This window comes from Arachis hypogaea, chromosome 9, assembly GCF_003086295.3.
Source record: "Arachis hypogaea cultivar Tifrunner chromosome 9, arahy.Tifrunner.gnm2.J5K5, whole genome shotgun sequence".
Taxonomy (NCBI): Eukaryota; Viridiplantae; Streptophyta; class Magnoliopsida; order Fabales; family Fabaceae; genus Arachis; species Arachis hypogaea.
Genome location: NC_092044.1, coordinates 21,829,932 through 21,849,984, shown reverse-complemented (window position 1 = coordinate 21,849,984; position 20,053 = coordinate 21,829,932). Strand labels below are relative to the sequence as shown.

The 20,053-nt window shown below is 30.4% G+C and overlaps 1 protein-coding gene and 1 pseudogene across 4 annotated transcripts; one reads left to right on the top strand and one right to left on the bottom strand.

Annotated features, from left to right (window-relative positions):
• The first annotated feature begins 4,023 nt into the window (after positions 1 to 4,023).
• LOC112710684 (uncharacterized) lies at positions 4,024 to 7,395 on the top strand (annotated as a pseudogene).
• A 2,471-nt stretch (positions 7,396 to 9,866) lies between these two features.
• Positions 9,867 to 15,523, bottom strand: LOC112710683 (nuclear envelope-associated protein 2). Of its 4 annotated transcripts, none has more exons than XM_025763029.3 (6): positions 15,292 to 15,523; positions 14,232 to 14,479; positions 13,908 to 14,015; positions 11,745 to 12,206; positions 11,408 to 11,509; positions 9,867 to 10,445 (listed from the first exon to the last, which is right to left on the bottom strand). In XM_025763029.3, exons 2-6 carry the CDS (start codon positions 14,439 to 14,441, stop codon positions 10,266 to 10,268), a joined length of 1,062 nt encoding a protein of 353 aa, XP_025618814.1. In that variant the 5' UTR covers positions 14,442 to 14,479; positions 15,292 to 15,523; the 3' UTR covers positions 9,867 to 10,265. The 4 variants fall into 4 exon arrangements, with proteins under 4 accessions (XP_025618814.1, XP_025618815.1, XP_072058851.1 ...); XM_025763030.3 differs by having other exon boundaries at positions 14,232 to 14,482; positions 15,292 to 15,497; XM_072202750.1 differs by lacking the exon at positions 15,292 to 15,523 and adding an exon at positions 14,824 to 15,008 and having other exon boundaries at positions 14,232 to 14,482.
• Positions 15,524 to 20,053: the final 4,530 nt, after the last annotated feature.

Here is a 20,053-nt window from a genome sequence, read left to right as displayed (position 1 = left end):
TATTTTGGTATTTTAGAAAATAGGAGTGAAAGAGATTTAGGGATTTAGAAAAAAGTTAGAGAATCTTTAATTTAGGAACGGAATATTTCGTTAAATCTAACTGTTTGGTCATGGTAAGGACCTAATTAAAAAAAAGGTGCAGGGACCCAATTAAAAGGAAAAAAATATAGGGACCTAATTGAAAATTTCGTGAAACTATAGGGACCAACAGAGTAATTATACCTAAAAGATTTTATGATTTCTGCCTCCTCTAAAGAAAAACTTAATTGTTGGGAAAATAGAATTTCCATGACAATGAAAGAACCTTCTGATATTATTTGAGAATACAAATTCTTGTTAGACCCCAAAATTGATTTTTACTTGAATCGTTACCAAAAAGAATCAAATGATTCTGTTGATATATTCGAGTAATTAACCGTTTTACAATTAGTAAGCTAGATTTTTTATCATAATCCACATTTTCCAACAAAATATATTGATTTCTATTAAAACATGACTAGAGGCGAATCCATAAATATACTCCCAAAAAATACGTGGGTATAGAAAGTTTTGTTGATGAGATCTATCTAGTTCTAAATATCTTTGATATTCATTCATTTTTCAAATTCAATTTTGTCAAAGAGATCAAAGATTTATTGGATTGGAAATCCAATACATAGTGTGATACAATCAAAACAGAGTATTTCTAGACATTTGAATTAAAACAAATTATGAATAGACACCAAAAAATGATCAACAGATTCCCTCCACTTGCTTTTTTCACCTAATTGTTCTAGGATAACAAGCTAGTTAGAAATCCTTTATTTTATCAGCCTAATCGCTCTTTTGATTTTGGGAAAAAAAAAAAGAATATCTTTATCAATATACTCTTTCTTCTACACATTGATCGCCACCCCTTAATGGAGAATAGCTAATAATTAGGACTCATAACAAAAATAAATAGTCCATTCATGGGAAATGCTTTTCTCGTATCAAGCACTAATATATTTTTAACGTCCAATTAGATGGGGTAATCATTCGACTAAAAAGAATAAAAGCTCGTTATTTTTTGTTTCTCTATAATTGGAGTTACCAAGTTCTATCACTTTATTACTTAAACCCAACCAATTTTGTTCACGAATTCAAACAAAAAAAATGGTCCGATCCAATAAGAATGAGATTCTTTTAGAATTCTCTAATGATACGACATGCGGCTTTTTCCATTCATTCCTTTCTGGATCAGTCGTGGTCTTACAAACCCTACCAAGATAATGGACGAAACAATTGTTTCATAAAAATGTGTAAAAAATGGAGTCACACTTAAAAGTCGAGTACTATATCATTGAGTTAGCAACCCCCTCCCCATTCAAAAAAAACAAATAGGAAAAATAGGATGCGTAAATTAAAAAAAAAAACTGGACCAACTTTTTCTTTGCCAAGAGTGATATCCTTTATTCAAACTAAATTAATTTTTTTATTTATTTACCCTTGAATAAAAATAAAAAAGGAACTTCATATTTGTATCACAGAAAGTTTAATTAACTCACTATTTGCGAAAAATTGCCTCTGTAACGTGAAGAAATCGATCGATTTCTTCACGACCCTCATTCTGAGCCTGTACACATGCTTCGAGAGCTACTCAATTAGCTACGAACACATAGTTGACATTAGGGTATTTGATTCGTGAATCCAAACCTGCCACCTCCTTGAAAGCCTCTTCCATTTCTACCTCTTCTTTCTCCTCCTCTTCTGTTAAAGTTGAAGAGTTGAGTGAAGTTGGCTACCGGCATAGCTATTCTAGGATCCTTATATCTATCAAGCATATTTTCAAATTCCAAAAGAAAATATTGAGCCTCTCCAACCTTGAAGGAACCCAATTTTGACATCACTAAAGTGCTATAGACTGTGTACTCTTCTGGGAGACCATAAAAAATAGTTTGAATGTGGTCATCTTTATGAACTTAATAGCCAATTACAAATAGAGAATCTACCAATTTTTGAATTTGAGCAAGATAATCAGATACGGTGCCCGTCTTCTTTATTGACTTGAGCTGCGATTTGAGGCTCTGAATGCGTGCTGAGGATGCAGCAGTGAAGTAATCATCAATCTTTTTCCAAAACAGATGAAATCTGGTGAGATGTATGACCTTACTTTTGAAGTTAGTGGTCATAGATGCCACGATCTAAGTAGTGACGGTTAGGTCTGGAAAATGCCATTTCTTAAAGTCCTCCCATTCGGTAGCGATTTTCTTTGCCACATCTGTAACAAATTGAGGAGGAATCTTCGCTGGGTTTAAGTGATCTTCCAAATCGAGACTTTGGATGGTGAGTAATCTGAGATACCTCCAAGTTAAATAGTTGTCTTCATTCAAATATCAGCTATAACAGTGAGGGATTTTTTGGTGGTTGAATCATTGAGTTCGATTTCCATGATGAAACGAAAAAAAATTAAGAATATAAGCTCTTGATACCATAATAAAATATTGAGTAGCAAGATTGAATAGGTAGCATAACAAGATAGTGTAGATAAATAGTCCAAAAAAAAGAGAAGAAAGTGAACTTGATAAATTGAATATTAGAAAATGATATCACACTCTGTTTTCTAAAGAGTAAAGTTATATATATGCAAAAGTCAGCCCTAATTATGTTAGAAAGACTCCTCTACCCTCTAACTAATCATAATAGAATAGAAAATACATTCACTAACTTAGTTGATACTCTAACAAACACCCCTAACTAAGAGAGCAAGACTGTTTAAAAGAAAAAAAATTATTCTCAAATTTGCTTTTAATGCTTTTTTTTTGTCATTTTTCGCAACGCCTTTTTATGTCGAAATTGAACTTATATAAGGCCAACAAAATAGCAATTCAATACAAACGGATCTGAACCAATATAAGACTTCAATGCGGTAGCTCTATCCCTTTATAACCCAAAGAAAATCTGTGGTACCTAGGATTGGGCTGACCAAAAAAACCCAAAAAATGAAAAAAAAAATAGAAAATAGAGAAGAAGAACATTCTACATCAGACCAAAATGAAAAATAATCTGAAGAATATATGCACAAAAGCATCAAGCATGTGAACTTAGTTGCACTTAAGAATTTTTAACTGAAAAATAAATCAAGTTATTAGAATTAAGAAGTAATCCTTTTTGCATATACAATGCATCAGCCTTATCAGTTGTGACTGTGCAGCCACAGTGCCACATACACAGTTAACTGTTTCTCCCTATACTAATTCAAACATGCTTTCGGCTGGAAACCAAGTCGGATATTACTTTTGAATTTTGATTGAGTTGAAATTTGAAAAGGGAAAGAATGCCCTGCCGAATAAGACTACTGTTTTCCATGTGACTTGTCTCACCCATGTTGTCTATATCTAAATATTTTACGTTTATAAAGCCTCCTCATCTTTGCGTAATTAAATTAAGTATTAAAAAAGAAAGGAAAAGAGTCAGGTATCAGCTTACCTCATTGCTATAGGAGCACAAACTGAACCAAAATATACTTTTTTGTCCTACTCAGCTTAATAGACCCTTTCTCAATTTACCCATAACATTGCAATGAAAAAATACAAAGAAAACCTCCACACTCACTCTCTAAGTCACATTCCAAGTAGAAGAATAAGAAGACCTAGAGAAAACAAAGAAAAAAGAAGGAACATATTTATAATAATAACAATAATAAAAAAAAGGTGTGCATGAGACGGCCATTCATCGGTAATTTCTCCTTCTCAAAACCCCTTTTAATTTCTCTGCTTACTAAAGCAACAACACCACATAAATACATGTGCAATCAAACTTGAGGCCATGTGTAATGAGCGTCCCATTATTTTGCCATGCACATGAATCAAAGGGACCTTTGGCAAAGATATAGAACCCAAAAAGCAAAAAAGCATGGTTGATTCTCTATACTGTCTATCATACACAATAACAATTAACATTAGATTTTTTATCCTTTCCAACCCAATCCTTAGTCATAAAGCAAAATCAAACACATCTTTTTTCTTTTTATCATTACAACTCGGACTCTCTCTTTTTTGACACTTTTTTTCCCACTATCCTCTCACCTTTATCTTCAACACTCCCCCGCCTCTCTCGGCTTTTATTCTTTCTATGCTTTGCTATGTCTTTAAAGCACTTCCTCTGCATGAATTACACTGAAATTTCAACACACTCTCCTAATGGCTAAGGAAACTTCTCTGTGCTTCTTGTTTCTCTCATTTTTCATTACCTCATTGTGTTCTGGTAAGTAGAGTTGAATTCTGAAAGAAAAAAAGTGGTAGTAATGATTCTATTCAACTTGTTTATCTTTATTTTTGTGGTGAGAATTGATGTTCTTCATATTCTTGATCTTCTTGTTTCACCCTTCTATTTTGTTTGTGCAGGAGATTTAGTGGGATTTTCAATCAACGTGCTGCAATCGCGTAATCGAATCTTAGTCACAGATCATAGGATCTTGAACTCTCCAACAATCTCCGATTTCTCGATTGATTTCTACCTCAATAAAAGCCTAACTCAAAACTTCATCACTTCAAAACCCTGTTCACTAGTTCCATGGCTAAATTCCCACGTACTGAACTTACTTCCAAAACAAAACATCAAAAGTATCAGTTTTTCTTGTGGAAGTGAGTGCTTCACCAAGAATCAGATACCTTCACTGGTATCTTCTCTTAGATCAGTTCATTCAGTTCTAACTAACAAAGTAAAACTCTCTGTAGCATTTCCTTTGTCATTGTTAGAAAATTTGAAGAGCGCATCGCATGAGAGAGATCTAAGTAACATCCTTTCATTTATAAAGGAAACAAAATCTTATGTGATGATAGAGGACAACATGAACAAATATTTGGATGTTAAGTTTATTCTAGAACGTGCCGCAACTGCTGCTTCTACTCTTGGTTGGGAAGACGTTCCTCTGATTCTATCAATCAAAAGTAAAGTAATCCCAATTTCGGCGAAACTATCAATGTCAAAGCACATGGAATCAAGAAGCAACAAGATGATGGAAAGAATAGTTGCATTGTATGCACAAGAAGTAGACACGACAGAGGAGGAGGATCCGTTTCCGGAATCGAACCAAAGAAGAGCTCTAGATGAAACAACAAACTCAGTAATCACACCACCAGATACACCAACCATAATCACAGTTCCTTCAACGAACCCTGTCACAATTTCACCAACAACAACCAATCCATCCACAATGCCAGTAACAATTCCTTCTTCAACACCGGTTCCTTTAACAACAAATAATCCACCGCCAGCACCGGTAACCAATCCTGGAACATCTTTTGCGCAGCCGCCTCCCACTGCACCTGCCCTGCCGCCTCCGGCCACACAGGGTGGTGGACAGAGCTGGTGTGTGGCGAAGAATGGGGCGGCGGAAACAGCGCTTCAAGCAGCATTGGACTATGCTTGTGGAATGGGGGTGCTGATTGTTCTCAAATACAGCAAGGTGGAAGTTGTTATAGTCCAGTTACTCTGCAGAATCATGCTTCTTTTGCTTTCAATAGTTACTATCAGAAGCATCCTGGATCAACAAGCTGTGACTTTGGAGGAACTGCTACCTTAGTTAACACCAATCCAAGTAAGATCTTAGTAGTTTAGTAGCTTATGTATGTTTTCTTTTAGATTTTTTTATTCCTATCATGATTCAAGTGCTAAAAGTACCAGTGAAAATTTTAAATCTTAGGTAACAAACTAGAGAAAATTAAAATGATTTAGGTGAGTAATTATAAGGAACAAAGGAGAATTAACCCAGAAGAAACCATAACGCGTGCAATGTAAAAGGATTAAGATTCAAATCCCTGAAATGAATTACACGTGAAAATTATGTGGCTGATAAAATTACTAATTCTGGGGTAGATTTGTCTAACAGATCAAATCTTTTTGGGTACCTCAGGAAAATTTTTGTTTATGCATTACTAATTTGGTCAGTAACATTATTTTTTTAGGATAATTTTAATACAAGTATGTGTCTAATAAAATTTATTATTTCATTTGTCAATGAAAATATTTTATACTAAAATCTAAATGTTAAACTCTAAATGTTAAATCATAATAGTATTTTACCCTTTAAGCATTTGTTAGTTAACCAAAAACGGATCTATAATTTTTGAACTGTGATCAATTTGAATTTCTATACTCAAGAGTCAAGATACATATAGTGAGACCTTTTGTTTTCTTTTCTCTTGTTAATGTTTTATATGACGATTTACAACATTTGTGAGCGTTTTTGTTAATGAGTTCTTCTGCATATTGTGATTAGGCTCCGGGTCTTGCATTTTCCCATCATCGTCGTCATCATTAAATTCACAATCACCAACAACACCTATGCAATCACCCCCAACAACAACAACAACTACACCACCAATGACAACAACTCCACCAAGCACCACAACTTATCCACCATCAACTCCAAAATCACCACCTACACCTTCAACTCTTACAGCGCCACCAACAACACCGTCTTCGTCGTCATCTACTACAGGATCCGGCACATCCGGGTAAGTGAACTTCAATGACAAAATATAGGAGGGTAAATATTTAAATTAGTTCTAAGAAAATTCTATATATAATATTTTGGCCTCTAACAAATTTTTATTCGCTCAAAGTTCTCTAGATTTTTCTCGGATAAATTGACTCTTTTGTCGTTTTTAGTCCACCTTTTGATATTTATGTTGGAGAAATAAATTCTTAAAAATTTTATTATAAAATAATTAGATCTAAAATATATTACTATAAAAATTTATTTTTCTTTAATGAAATTAAATTAATTAATTTTTGAGAATTTTCAAAAATAAAAATTTGTTAGGAACAAAAAAATGTCCGATTTAAAATTTGTCGAGGAAGAATTTTGGTGTTTACTCTATACATGACATGAAGATTGCCGATTGTGGTTTTTATATGACATGAAATTTCTTTTGCAGCTATGGTACCCCACCTTCAGTGTTGAACTCAAGCAGCCCAACAACATCAACATCAGGTATAATGCCAGGTTTTGGGTCCCAAACTACTCCTCCTGAAGCAAGCACCACCACCACGTCATCATCGTCCTCCTCACTATTACCCATTGTTGGATACATGGTTCAGCTTTTGATATCATTTGTCACTGCAACACTCATTTTGCTCCCTTAATTTTAAGAGAAAGAATGAAACAAACAAGTTTACCATGCGGATCATAGTACTATTGAGTTTGTACTTTGTACAGGTATCTTATATTATATAGGTGCAGAATGAGAGTTTGTAGAGTACCATAGTTAGAAGAGGATTGCATTTCTTCTATGGTGGTATTGTACATATATTTTGAGAGCTTTGGTAGTTTAATTTATGGACTCTTATGATGGAGCATGAACTTTAGTGTATGTAAATCGATTAGACTTGATTTGGAAATTGATTTGCTGGGGTTGTTGTTCGCTAAAATAGTTCAATTCATTATATTATGCAGAGAATCCATTTTGATTTATCATTAGGTGACAGTAAAAGTAGTGTATTTATTGGTTTCACTTTGACATGTGAGGCAGTAACAAATACAAAGCTAAAAGCATAGTCATCAATCTTATACTCTCAAAAGAAAGAAAGGGTGGAGGTGGGTGTCTCCCTTGAGTAGTTGAGTTACCATGGATTGCTAGAAATCATTGCACACGAGTACAAGAAATGCAATTATGTGAAAGGGTTTAAATCGGTTGTACTTGCAGATTTGGTTGCAATTGTGATTGTTAGGACTGTACATACTACAACCATCATAATGCATTGTGATCGTTGTCGCGCTAAATTTTTTTTGTTTAACAATTTTTTTTAAAAAAAAAAACAAATAAAGTTTAACATAACAAAGTGGACACACCATATGGAAAAACAAAAGTGTTGACTTTGAAAAAGATTTTATTATTTACCGTGATAACAAACATTTGGTTGATTGATTTGGTTGATTGATTGAAGATAGATTTTATTCTGAGGGTTACCTGAAACGATGATCTAGATTTGAACGTGAGGTCCAGACTCCTTTTAAGACAGTGTTCGATTTTTTTTGTGTTGAGGTGCCGCCATCCGAGTTCTTCGTGAGGAGGTGGAGGGTGATACCTGCAAGAGACACCGATACTTAAGTTAGCAAGGGCTTTTAGCAGGTTTTAGTAGATTAGAACTTGAATATACTTGAGGGGTGTTAATGTATCATAGTAGAATCAATAACCAACTTTTTTGGAGTAGTTCCACCTTTTTAGGTGGACGACCTTTTTCTTTATCTTGAGAATTTGTTGAGATCTATCTTTAAGGTGAGATAGAGATAGTAGGAGAAATTTGAGGAGGCAGTTACTTATCCAGGACAAGTAGAACTGGTCTCTTGTATCGTGTCTGACTTCTTTAAGAGGTCAGGTAAACGGTGGAGGTCATTTTTTAGGATAGGCCTTTTTATCCTTATTGGGTTTAGCTTTACTTTGGGTCAAGGTATGAAAAAATTTTAATTTGTGATTTGATTGAATGTGCTATAAAATTTTAGGACTATTAATGGTGTTAATGTTGATTTGATTATTTTTAAAAAAAATCAACCATCAAAGTAAGATGTGAAGAGAATATGAAAAAAATTGATAGATATGGCTAAATAAAAAAGAAAAATATTATTAGAATTATGATAATAGTTTGATAGCAGCGGTTAGTGAGTTAGTGAAGTTTTAGATTCGGCTATAAAAAAGAGATAAGCCTTCAGAGAAATTCAAAGAGAAAATTTAGAAATTATACACTACATGTGAGAGTATCATTTATCTTCATATGGTCTCAATTTGATATATTTAGATTTTGTTTTGAGTCTTCATAGCATACAAAAAAAATGTTTATGATTCAGTGAGAGATTATATTGAAAAATCCTATGAGTGAAAAGACATGAGTTAGGAAGAAAAGCCTAAAACAATTTTAGATCAAGTTTGTCTTGGATTTTTGTTTGGTCTTGGCGATTTGGTTTGGTCTTGGCGTTTGTTTGTGAAGAACGGAGTTGTTGCTTAGTTTATCTTGGTGTTGAATCGATTCGGATTCGTTTGTCTGTCTTAGTTTTGGCACTGTGATTGTAATCTTGAAATCGATATAGTAAAATTCTACCATTATTACGGTAGAGACTGAACATAGATTTCATTGCACTTTAAAGTTAAAACAGAATACATGTTAGTATTATTTTCTCTACTCTTTCTTCTTTATTTTTCTGCAATTGTAAGAGACTAAATAAAAAAATCTCTTATTAATTCAGTAACGTGCTTCAATTTAAAAAGAGTGTCTTAATTCTAATTGTCCTTTCTCAACAAGGTCTATAAAATCTTCAAAAAGAAATTAAAAAAAAATTAAAGATACATCTTAAATTTTTTTTACATTGCCATCAACAATTAGAAGAACCACCATTATTCTACTCTTTGTAACTTTTAAATTTTAATAAATCTTGTAATAATTTCTCCTACACCTACTTTAATGATTTATTTTAAAAGATTTTTATTCATTCCAACCAAATATTTTAAATCACGAGCACCTTTTACAATTTTTATTTTTCATTAATAATTTTTATTTTTCATTAACACATTCAACTTTTAAAATATTGCTTTATAATGTCTGAAATGGTCTAACTACTATCGACCTCAAGAATCCAAGCACACCACATCTACTAAAAAAACTCAAACAATAAACAAATAGTATACAGTTTAACATTCTTATTATATATCACATACATATTATCAGTGTTCAATAATACCTATTATATTTAATTTATCTTTAAAATTAACTCTATTGGCCAATAGTAACCAAGTAGAAAATTCAACTCCGTATTGGCATTGCCTCCTTATGTGACTCCATTATACTTAGGATGCATAAAGTGTACAGAATAAAGCTGGAAAATAAAATTATTAAATATTACTCAGATATAAGAGAATAAAGATATAAATAAACCAAAGAAAAATCCACGGGATAAATTTCTGAACCAGCAGATATCTTTGGAGTAGAAAATACAATTTTAGTAAACAAAATGAATGTAGTAACTAGTAACTAATCCAAAAGAAATATTTACGGAACAACCATTAGCTTAGTCCATAATTCTAGTAAGCAAAATTTTACGAGATAAATTGGCTAAGCTTAAACATATAATATAATGGGGTTTTATAAAATACAGAAGCTAAAGCTAGATTATCTCTAAAACAGCATTTGTACGGATTCTACAACTAGTCTTAACTATTCTCTACAATACTCAAATCAACTAAAGGTTCTAGATTCCTAATATATACAAGAGAGATGGGACAAAAGGGGAGAGGGGGCACAGAAACGGTTCACCGCTTTGAAAATACTACCAAGACCAGCATGGACATAGAGACTACTAATTTGAATCCAGATGTGTCCCAGAAATTCTGTTGGTGATGATGCTTTTCTGCATCCTCGGGTGCTCTCTGTTGTTTTGCTGCTAATTGATCTCTCAGTTCTTTAATTGCTTTGTCCCTCCTTTCTCCCATCTGTACAATGAAATACTCTCACCGTTACATTTGTGTAAATATCTAACTTGTTTAAAATCTCAAAGAAATAATTAAAAAACACTTTTCTTTATAAATGGCACAGGCCTTATGAATATGAAAAAAGGTTTGTGCATTTGATCGAAGTTTTTTGAGAAACTTTTGAATAATTATTTATAAGATAGATCCAAAAAATTAAGGTAATTTCTTTTTAAATTATTTTCTTTAAAAATTCTTTTATTATTCACAAAAAAATGTAAAAAATTTCTAAAATCACAATTTTAAAAATAGAAGTCTTTTTAATTTGCGTGCAAAAGATTGAGTCAATTTAATTTCCAAAGTTTTTTGAAAATATATATTCAATATCTAAAGTTTCTTAAAATTTTCATAATAATAGATAAAATGAAATAGTGGGAGTATGTGATTTTGAGTATGACATTCAAGCTCGGTTTGATAAAATTTTTTGATGCATTTCATTGTGTTTGATAAATAAAAAAGATTATGTATTTGTGCTTGTAACTTCTAAAAATTAAGGGTCCTTTTTAAAACACCTAAAGAAGAATTTTTTAAAGTTAATTTGTACTTATTAAAATTAAAAAAATCTAATATAATCTCGTATATTAATAAATATCTAAATTTATTCTTATATTTATATCTATTATAATTTTTATAAATTTTAAAAGCTATTTTACCAAATACAATTGTTGTTACTTGCACTTATTGAAAGTCATTTACATTACAACTTTCAAAAAGTTATCTCTCAAAAACTAATTTTGATAAACTAAGATTTTACCAAATCAAGCCATAATAAACTGATGACATAAACATCATCATGCGTCTAAGTTAAGAGAGTAAAACGCAGTATGCTAGATTGGCAATTAATGAAAAAACTCTAGAGGTATCCATGAAATTCACGAAAAATATTTGACACTCTGTGAGTTGTGACAGAGACAGCTTAGGTTTACCCTTTGAAGTTTTCGTGTCTGAGAACGAGCTTCCTGCAGACAAAACTCCAGCTTCAAGACCCTCTTCTTCAGCTCCTGATCAACGCGCCTCTGTTTCTCCAACTGTTTTCAAACATATCAATAATGCCTTTAAATACATTAACCAAGGACCTCAAAATGCAAGCACTAAATAAATGAAAATGAGACTTCTCCGTTCCCTCTTATGTTTTATCTGTCAGCTGTCGATGCATCTTTGAATCAATTGTACCTCAAAAGAGTTTAATCCAAAGATGTGCCGACAGCTGATAGTTGAAAGACAAAAGAGAAAGGAAAGAGCAATTAAATAAACTTCCTTTACCTGTGACTCTAATTCCTTAGTCTTGATTTTCCAATGAGCAGACATAATCTTAATGTCATCCTTAAGTCTTGCTATTTCCTCATCCTTAACAACCAGAAGCTTATTCATCTTTTCGACATTCTTAGGAGAAACTTCATCCAATAATTTCCGCAGTTCACAGTCCTTGTCCTCTCCCGCTTTCACAAGAGCCTCCATAATATCGCGCTCAATTCTCATGACTTCATCCTTCAATTGCTTCTGTGAAGATTCCCTTGCCTGAAGATCCTTCTGTAGGTTGTCAAGTTGCTCGCCAAGCCTAGTTACTCGATCCTCGTGCTCTCTTAGCGAAGTGTTTTTCTCATCAAGTTCCTTTAGAAGTTCTAGACATTGGAGCTGTGCCGATTGAGCCGATGCGGCACTCGCATCCGCAGTTGCTCTTGTCACTACAAGCTGTGTTCTAAGATCATCCAAATCCTTCAGATACTGGATCAAAAAATATAAAACGGTGATTCATAAATGATACTAGCTCATGTAACTTCCCAGATAATTAGTATGTTGAAACAAAATATTCATTTTTCTTTTCTATGACTAAGGGTCTAAAGTTCGATCTTTGTTGATCCAAAAGAAAAGAATTTTTGTATTAAGTAAACTACAAGAAAGAAAAAAAAAAACTATGCAAAATTGAGGCAAACCCAAAAGAGACTCGTGCATGGAAAAATGTATTAGAAATATAATCATTTATGTGTCTCCTCCTTCTATAAACTACTAATACTCCTATACGCCACTAATACAAAACCATTTAACTTCTACAATAAAATTTGTTAACATTATTGCCAATGAATTATAGCTCAAATGGCATTGTCTTTCCGTACTCACCTAAGAGGTCACAGGTTCGAGTTTCCATAAAAAAAATGGTGACATTATTGCTTTGCTCAGATCAGGGAAGTTATTATGCAAACTATACAAACATAATTTCATTCCACATTACAGTTTCCTTAATTTCATGCAAAGTTTCTAGCACACCGTAAATAACTAGATGCATTATATCTCACTTTAATATATCACCATAGGGAGATAAAATAGTATATTAGGTAACATCACTACACCACTCAAAGCAAAGCTCTGGACACTTTTTTTTTTCAATAATTCATCAATCTCCCAACACCCAACGTAGTGGAATTATGGAAATGGAAATATTATTAAATTATCATAGTATCCAGAAAAGACTCAACAGGGTCTCAAACGGAATAACTAAAGCATAAAACAATCATGTTACGTGTACATCAAAAATCAATCACCCAAATCAGATATCTGTATGTAATATACATTAGAATACAAAAATACACAAAAATAAATTAAACAACACATATATCTATACAGAAATACATAATGGTTGATTTGATGGCTGAATTTGCATTGGTTTTAACAAACAATTTTCTTGATGAACTAAAAAAAAGGGAATAAGTGACTTCCGTTGTAAGGGTTAGGGGACTTAGAAACTATAACTCTGGAAGCATTTACGTGGAAGTATGGTACAAACATATAGGGACAAGTTCTAATTTCTCATTTTGTGGAACTACTTCTTCGCTTTATTTGGCTATTAATAGATGTATGTTAAATTTAATTACTAGAGGCATACAATTGTAATATGCTCCATAACTACCACTTCAACCGTTCAAAGTGTAGTTTGCAGAAAAAATGGTCCTTTAAAAATTGAGAACTATTATCCATGCTATAGAAACCAGTGGTTCTGTTTTAACAAATCCAATCAAAACTAGAATCAATTTTGTTAGCAAACAAATGTTTTTAGAATTTAATTTTGATATATAGTTAGTGTAAAACAGTTTTACAAGTACATCCAACTGCGTAACATCACGTTTCACGTCAACAAAAATAACTACCTCGCGTGAATGGTCATCTAAAAGAATGGATGTGATTAGACAACTGTCTAAGCATTTTACACTGTCAATGCATCAAAATTAAATTCTGTTTTTAAAGCTAAAATGGGCATTTACTCAAAATTAGAATAAAACATTATGATCTTTTGGGTATCACAAGAGAATTATTACTCTTTAATGAATAATTTTGTCGGCAAATTAATCTTTACATAGTCAGAATGATTTCAATCTTGTATATCATAATAGTCTGAACATAAAAAGTTAAAAAGAAGAGGCTGATTGATACCTTTTCAGCAGAAGAGGCTGAAGCCTGAAGCTGCTCGTTCCTTTCTTCCAATTTCTTTTGCAATCTTCCAATTTCAAACTCCATGCTCTTGGCTTTAGACTCTGCTTCCTGCATGATTAAAGAAAAATTCCATTAAAAAAAAACATGACCCCACAACTCAAAAAGTAGAAATGATTGATATCAAAATTTGAAAAATTTTCTCCAAGTATGGCCAAAAAGTAAACCCAATTTTTTGGGTTTTTTTTTAAATTGTAAGAAAAAGGACACAGAAGGTAGCAACTCAAAAATTGAAAATAAAAGAATCTTAAGTTCATAACCTTGTACCTTTCTTGTTAAGGTTTCTTTGGCATAAGATTGTTCCTGTGAAGCAAGTCGGTTCCGAACATCCTTCAACTCTGCAGCCAAAGACACCACGTTGCGCTTGAAACTCTGCTTCTTTTCGTTCAAATCCTTCAATAGTGGATCAATATCTCTTGCTAATGCTACAGTACTCGTCACTGAACAAGATGATGATGGTTTCTGAGATGCTGACATGACCAATTTTTTTTGAGGTTCTTCAACTATGCACGTCTCTGCTATAACAATAATAATAATAACAATAACATGTTACATATATGATGTAATGAAATCGTGTTTTGTATTGTTTATGAACAAAAATAAGATCTTATGGACCAAAGATCAGTAGTTTAGTTTACTTTACTGGTCCATGGTATGAAAACATTTACTATGCCTAATTCGCTCTGCCATGTGAAATGAACATGGTAGTTGGTACAATTAATATATAATCAACAAAACAAAATGGAAATAGCAAATTTATTAAAATAAAATGATAATAACAATAGAAAACACAAAGTGGGTTAGAAAGTACTGGAACCAAATTCGAATTGGTGTAGTAATAAAATAAAATAGAATATACCAATTAGATACTGGTAACGAAGATTAAAAAAGAAAAAGGGCTTCAACTTAATTTTCCGATTCACGAAAAGGTTGCTACTGTATTCGAATTTCAAAGTTCTCTTTTCTACAACTAGATACTAGATATTCGTTTATGTCAAAAAAAAAAATTAGACTCCAACAAAAATTGGTCATATTTTTTAATTTACGGCATGAATTGGTGTAGGCATCAACCTCCACGATAATTGAGAGGAGAGAGAAACAGAGAAAGAATTGCCGTGACCCTCCGACGGGTCTTATCTGTCATTGTCCAATTAAATAATAATAAATAATGATAATAATGAGGGTCAAATGAGGGACATGATCGAAATTAATGGATTCTGGTCTTTCGCAGTTTCAAAATTAATTCGAATAAAAAATAAGTAAATTCAATTAACTATCGTCAACTTAAGAGAGAGATTTAAAGAAGAGGAGTTAGGATGATACGTACCAGTGGTGGAGCCTTCAGCCAAAGCTGAAACTGAAACTGAAGCTTTGGCTCGGTGTTTTTGTGTGAAACCCAAAGGAAGAAGAAAAGTTATGAGATGGAAAGAGATGGAATGGGAAGTGTGAGTAAATGGAATCTAGAACGCAGATGCCGCAATTTCAGCAATTGTTTTTTAGTATTAGGGACTAAATTTTTGTTTAAAAGAAAAAAGAAAAAACAATGGTTTTGTTGTCTTATCTGTGAGTGAGTAAAGTATTGGCTATTACTTGGCTGGGTTTACGCGACTTGTCTTGGTTAAGCATCAACTTAGCTTCGGAACTGCATAGCTTCGGAATTTCTCCTTTGTGTTGGCCATTTTTATTTTTCTTTATTGTTTTTATTACTCTAACTTTTTTATATTAATTATCCATTTTATTCATTAAAAATTAGATAGAAATTTATGTACAGTTATTTTCATTAAGATAATAATTTAGTCAAATATATCAAATTATTTAACAATTTTAAATTATCAATTTTACATAAAGACAATTTTATGTGAGTTTTTACTTAAATATTTATGTATTTAAATACACTTTTGTTTAATTAAATTAATATTTAATGAATAAATAATATTTTATAAATGAGATGATAGTATTAAATTAAATGTTATTTTTATTTTGATTCAAAATATTTATCTAATTTTTACATATACATAAATTAAAAACTAAATACAAATATATATCTTAATTTTACAGTAAAAAAGTGTTAATTATCTTAAAAACACACAATTAGATATATTAATTATTATATTTTTATATTTATTCTCTCTTTTCTATATTTAACGATCTTATTAATAAAAAGGTGTTAATTTATTTTTGTTTAATTTTTTAAAATAGACAATTATTATGTATGATATTGGGTTTTTATAATAAATAGTTATTTTATATAGAAAGATAGAATAATACACAACGGAGTTTGCATTAGAATTTTGACTAGTGCAGATGTTATTATTTTTATTATATATAAAATAGGTAGGAAAGCTATTAATCATTTAATTAATCAAGCAATAATAAATAAGAGTACAACACTGAGACATTATTTTAATTGAACGATATAATGAAAATATAGAAAATGGCTTATATAAAAATAAATATTTATTTAAAAATATGATTAATATTAATTAACTTTTAATGATAATATTATTAAATTAATAAAAAATAATAAATAAAAATTAAAAACAAGTGAAAACAATGAATATAAAAAAATAAAATTAATAAGTATACTTTTTGTACATTCATTAAGTTACATTGTAATATTTTTAATATGAAATTGTTTTTGGTAAAAAGTATAGTAAAAATATAAATTGGAACTAATTTTTTTTAAAATATACATTACATATAATATCTTTTTATGTTTTTTATTATAAAACGAACAATCCTTACCATTTATTTAAAAACGATCTTCACCAATTCACCGTATATGATTCTTTTAATATATGTTTAATATTGAACACTTATCTCGTGCTTAAAAAAGTATTATTATATGTTAATGTCAAATATTTTACAGAGATCCTAAAATCATTTAAAATTATTTGTGTATTTGCATGTGTAAATATAAAATATAAAATAAGTTAGTCTAATTCGATTTAAAAACAAAAAAGTGATTCGGAGTTACCTAACCTCTGGTTCGGAAACATGACAAATTCCGAGGCAACAGCTATGTTTCATTGGGTTTGTTGACCACAATCGCTGAGCGCGGCAAATACAAATTTTGGTCTTGAAGCATCATTTCTTGACACGTGCATCGTGCGTGATTAGTGGGCCTTTGCGTTCACTTGTACTTTTGTGGGGTATATCACAAGTATCAACAACTCTCAGCAATCTACCGATTTGAATTTTGAAGCTTCAACATCAAATAAATTTACAAGAGAGAGCAATCTAACTTGAAAGTGAAAAAGTAGACAATTTCTTTGCATTTTATTATAGTTTAATTATTCTATTAGCCTCTATATTTTTATTAAATTTTTAATTAGGTTTTTATACTACTTTTAATTTTATAATTACGCGTTTTTAATATTAAAAATGTTAAAATTAATATAATATTTTTATTAAAACACATGCAGTCAAAAGTTTAATTAAATTTTTAATTATAAATATCTTCAATTTACGAAAAAATACTCAGTTAACTTTAATATTTTTTACACTAGGAAGGACTTAATTACAAAATTAAAATAGTGTAAGAACTCAATTGAAAGGAAAAAAAGTATAGAGACCTAATTAAAAATTTGATAAAACTATAGAAACCAACAGAGTAATTAAACCTTTTAATATCACCTTTCAATTAATCAACTTGGTTGATCGAGTCAGCTTATTCTTCAATTTAAATAAAGGTTAGAGATTTGAATTTTAGGCAATAATTTATGAATAAAACCCAAAATAGTCCTTGATAATTACCTCGAAAGACAACGAGATTTTTAACAAAAAAAAAAAACTCAATCCGACCCCTCACAATTACCTCGAAAGGACAACGAGACCCCTATGCCAAAAAAATTCAAGTTATTTTTTTTTGCACAAGGACTAATCAGTCCCAAAAAAAATATCAGGGGCCGGATTTGGTGTTTTTTTCTTGGGGGTCTCGTTGTCCTTTCAAAGTAATTGTCAGGGGCCGGATGTGGTATTCACTCATAATTTATTGGCCAACGACATATCATTAAATAAAACTCAAATACGCAATAAATTAGTGTGTATTTGGATTACAATTTGCAAATAGGAGTTTGCATAATATTGATTTTGAAAACTTGATTTTGATAAAAAAAAAAGTAAGTTTGTGTATTACGTGATTTATGTTTAACCATCTTTATATCAAAATGAATTATAATAAAATAAATATTGTTTAGATTATACTACTCAAAATCACTTTTAGATAAAAAAAATTACTAAAAGAGACATCAATTAAAATAATTTTTTATATTTTTCTATTATTTTACTTTAGATATTTGAATAGATCTTATTAATTTATTTTATAATAAAATTAATATTTACTTACTAAATTAAAGTAACATATAAAATTTGACAAAATATATTTTAATACACAAAAACACTAATAAAACATTAAATTAAAAGATAAAACACTAATAAAATACATAAAAAATAATATTTTATACAAAATTAGTACATAAGAACACTATTAAAAGATAAAAAAATAAAAAGTTTTATACACAACATAAATATAGTACAATAAAGGATAGAAAAAATCATTTATATAAACAAAAAATAATAAAAATATCATAAAAATTAATAAAAATAAAAATTTATATCAATAATAATTGTCATATAAATAAAAAAATATAATAAAAATATAACAATAGAAAACTAAAAAATAACATCAGAACACTAGAACATTAAAAAATAATATGAAAAATATTTATCATATAAATAAAAAATACAATAAAAAACATAAAAATCAAAATATGAAAGAAAGAACTAAAAATAATAAAAAAAATTAAAATCTTTACCTTGGCAGTGATGGAAACAAATCTGAAAGAGTTTGATGGAAAAAAAATCTGTAACGAAGAACATATAGAGAACTACTGTGAAATTATGTAGTTATGTGCATCTTTTTTAAAGAAGAAATGAAGGGTAGAATTAGTAGATATAGAATAAATTTCTTACCTAATTCCTCCAACGGTAACTAACCTTCCCAACGTGAATGCAGAAGTTAGAATTTTTAATTTCATGTACGTTCAGAGGTGAAAAAACTTCTGGTCAGGGATTCAAGACGCTCAAACAGGCTTTTCTATTCCCTAACGTAAACCCCAAACACATCCTTAGTTTTTAACTTGTCAGATTAAAAAATTTTGTAAACAACCATAAAAATATAATCTTTTAAACAGATATTTGTCTACAGTAAAAAAATTAGAATTAAAATTCAAAAGATCATGCTTGGAGATGTCAGATAATAAATGAGAATCTATTAATACTGTAAAAGTTTTTTTTTCAAAATATTTTTCAATTATTGTGAAGAATTACAAATAGTTTGTGAATATAATTTTTTCTTTCTTCCTCCATTTTCTTATTTTCTTTTTTGCTAATCTAAGTGAGTTGTGTCTAAAATATCTGTCTTTTATAACTTATACCATCACCTCTACTTCATTTCAATTCACATCAAATCCTAAATTACTCAATTTCATGAGTTTTGTTCATAAAAATGTCATCTTTTAAAACCGCTCAAACACTATTTCTTCAAAAAAATAAAAAAGAACTAACAAAACAAGGCAAGAAGGCCACAAAAAAAGTAGAGCAATTCTAAAGGAGCTATAAAATTGTGTGATGAAAGTTGGCCTATGTTCTCTCATTAATGAATATATGTTGTGATTTTCTCTTTCTCTGAGTAGTTGGTTGGATTTACATTTGCCAATTATTAATAAAAGTTGGAATTCATTTTTTAAAAAAATACTCTTACAATTTTACATCCCCATAAATTTTCTGATCTTACTCAGAGTTTACTTTTTCTGTCGGATTCTTTCCACTATTTTACTTTTCTTTTATTTTTCCTTGCAACTTTACTTTTCTGCAAAGCCTTTCTTTTCTTTATTTCCTTTATGTTTATGCATTGTATTCGTATTTAAAGTCCTTTGATCATGTCAAAGGCATTTAATCAATTTGCAAGTTATTTATTTTCTGTTTTCATTTAGTTTTTGCTCTTTTCTATACCTCTTTTTATTCCCTTTTTATTTCAAGTTCTTGTCTCTTTTATCAGTCTAAAATAAAACTTTTGGTGCATAATT

What these genes read in the sequence shown, in the direction of transcription:
- LOC112710683 (XM_025763029.3), bottom strand. Translation starts at nt 14,441, where the DNA reads ATGTCAGCATCTCAGAAACCATCATCATCTTGTTCAGTGACGAGTACT. An exon ending in AAGAAACCTTAACAAGAAAG is followed by an intron (nt 14,016 to 14,231) that starts GTACAAGGTTAT and finishes TTAATCATGCAG; the next exon opens with GAAGCAGAGTCTAAAGCCAA. An exon ending in CTAAGGAATTAGAGTCACAG is followed by an intron (nt 11,510 to 11,744) that starts GTAAAGGAAGTT and finishes GTTTGAAAACAG; the next exon opens with TTGGAGAAACAGAGGCGCGT.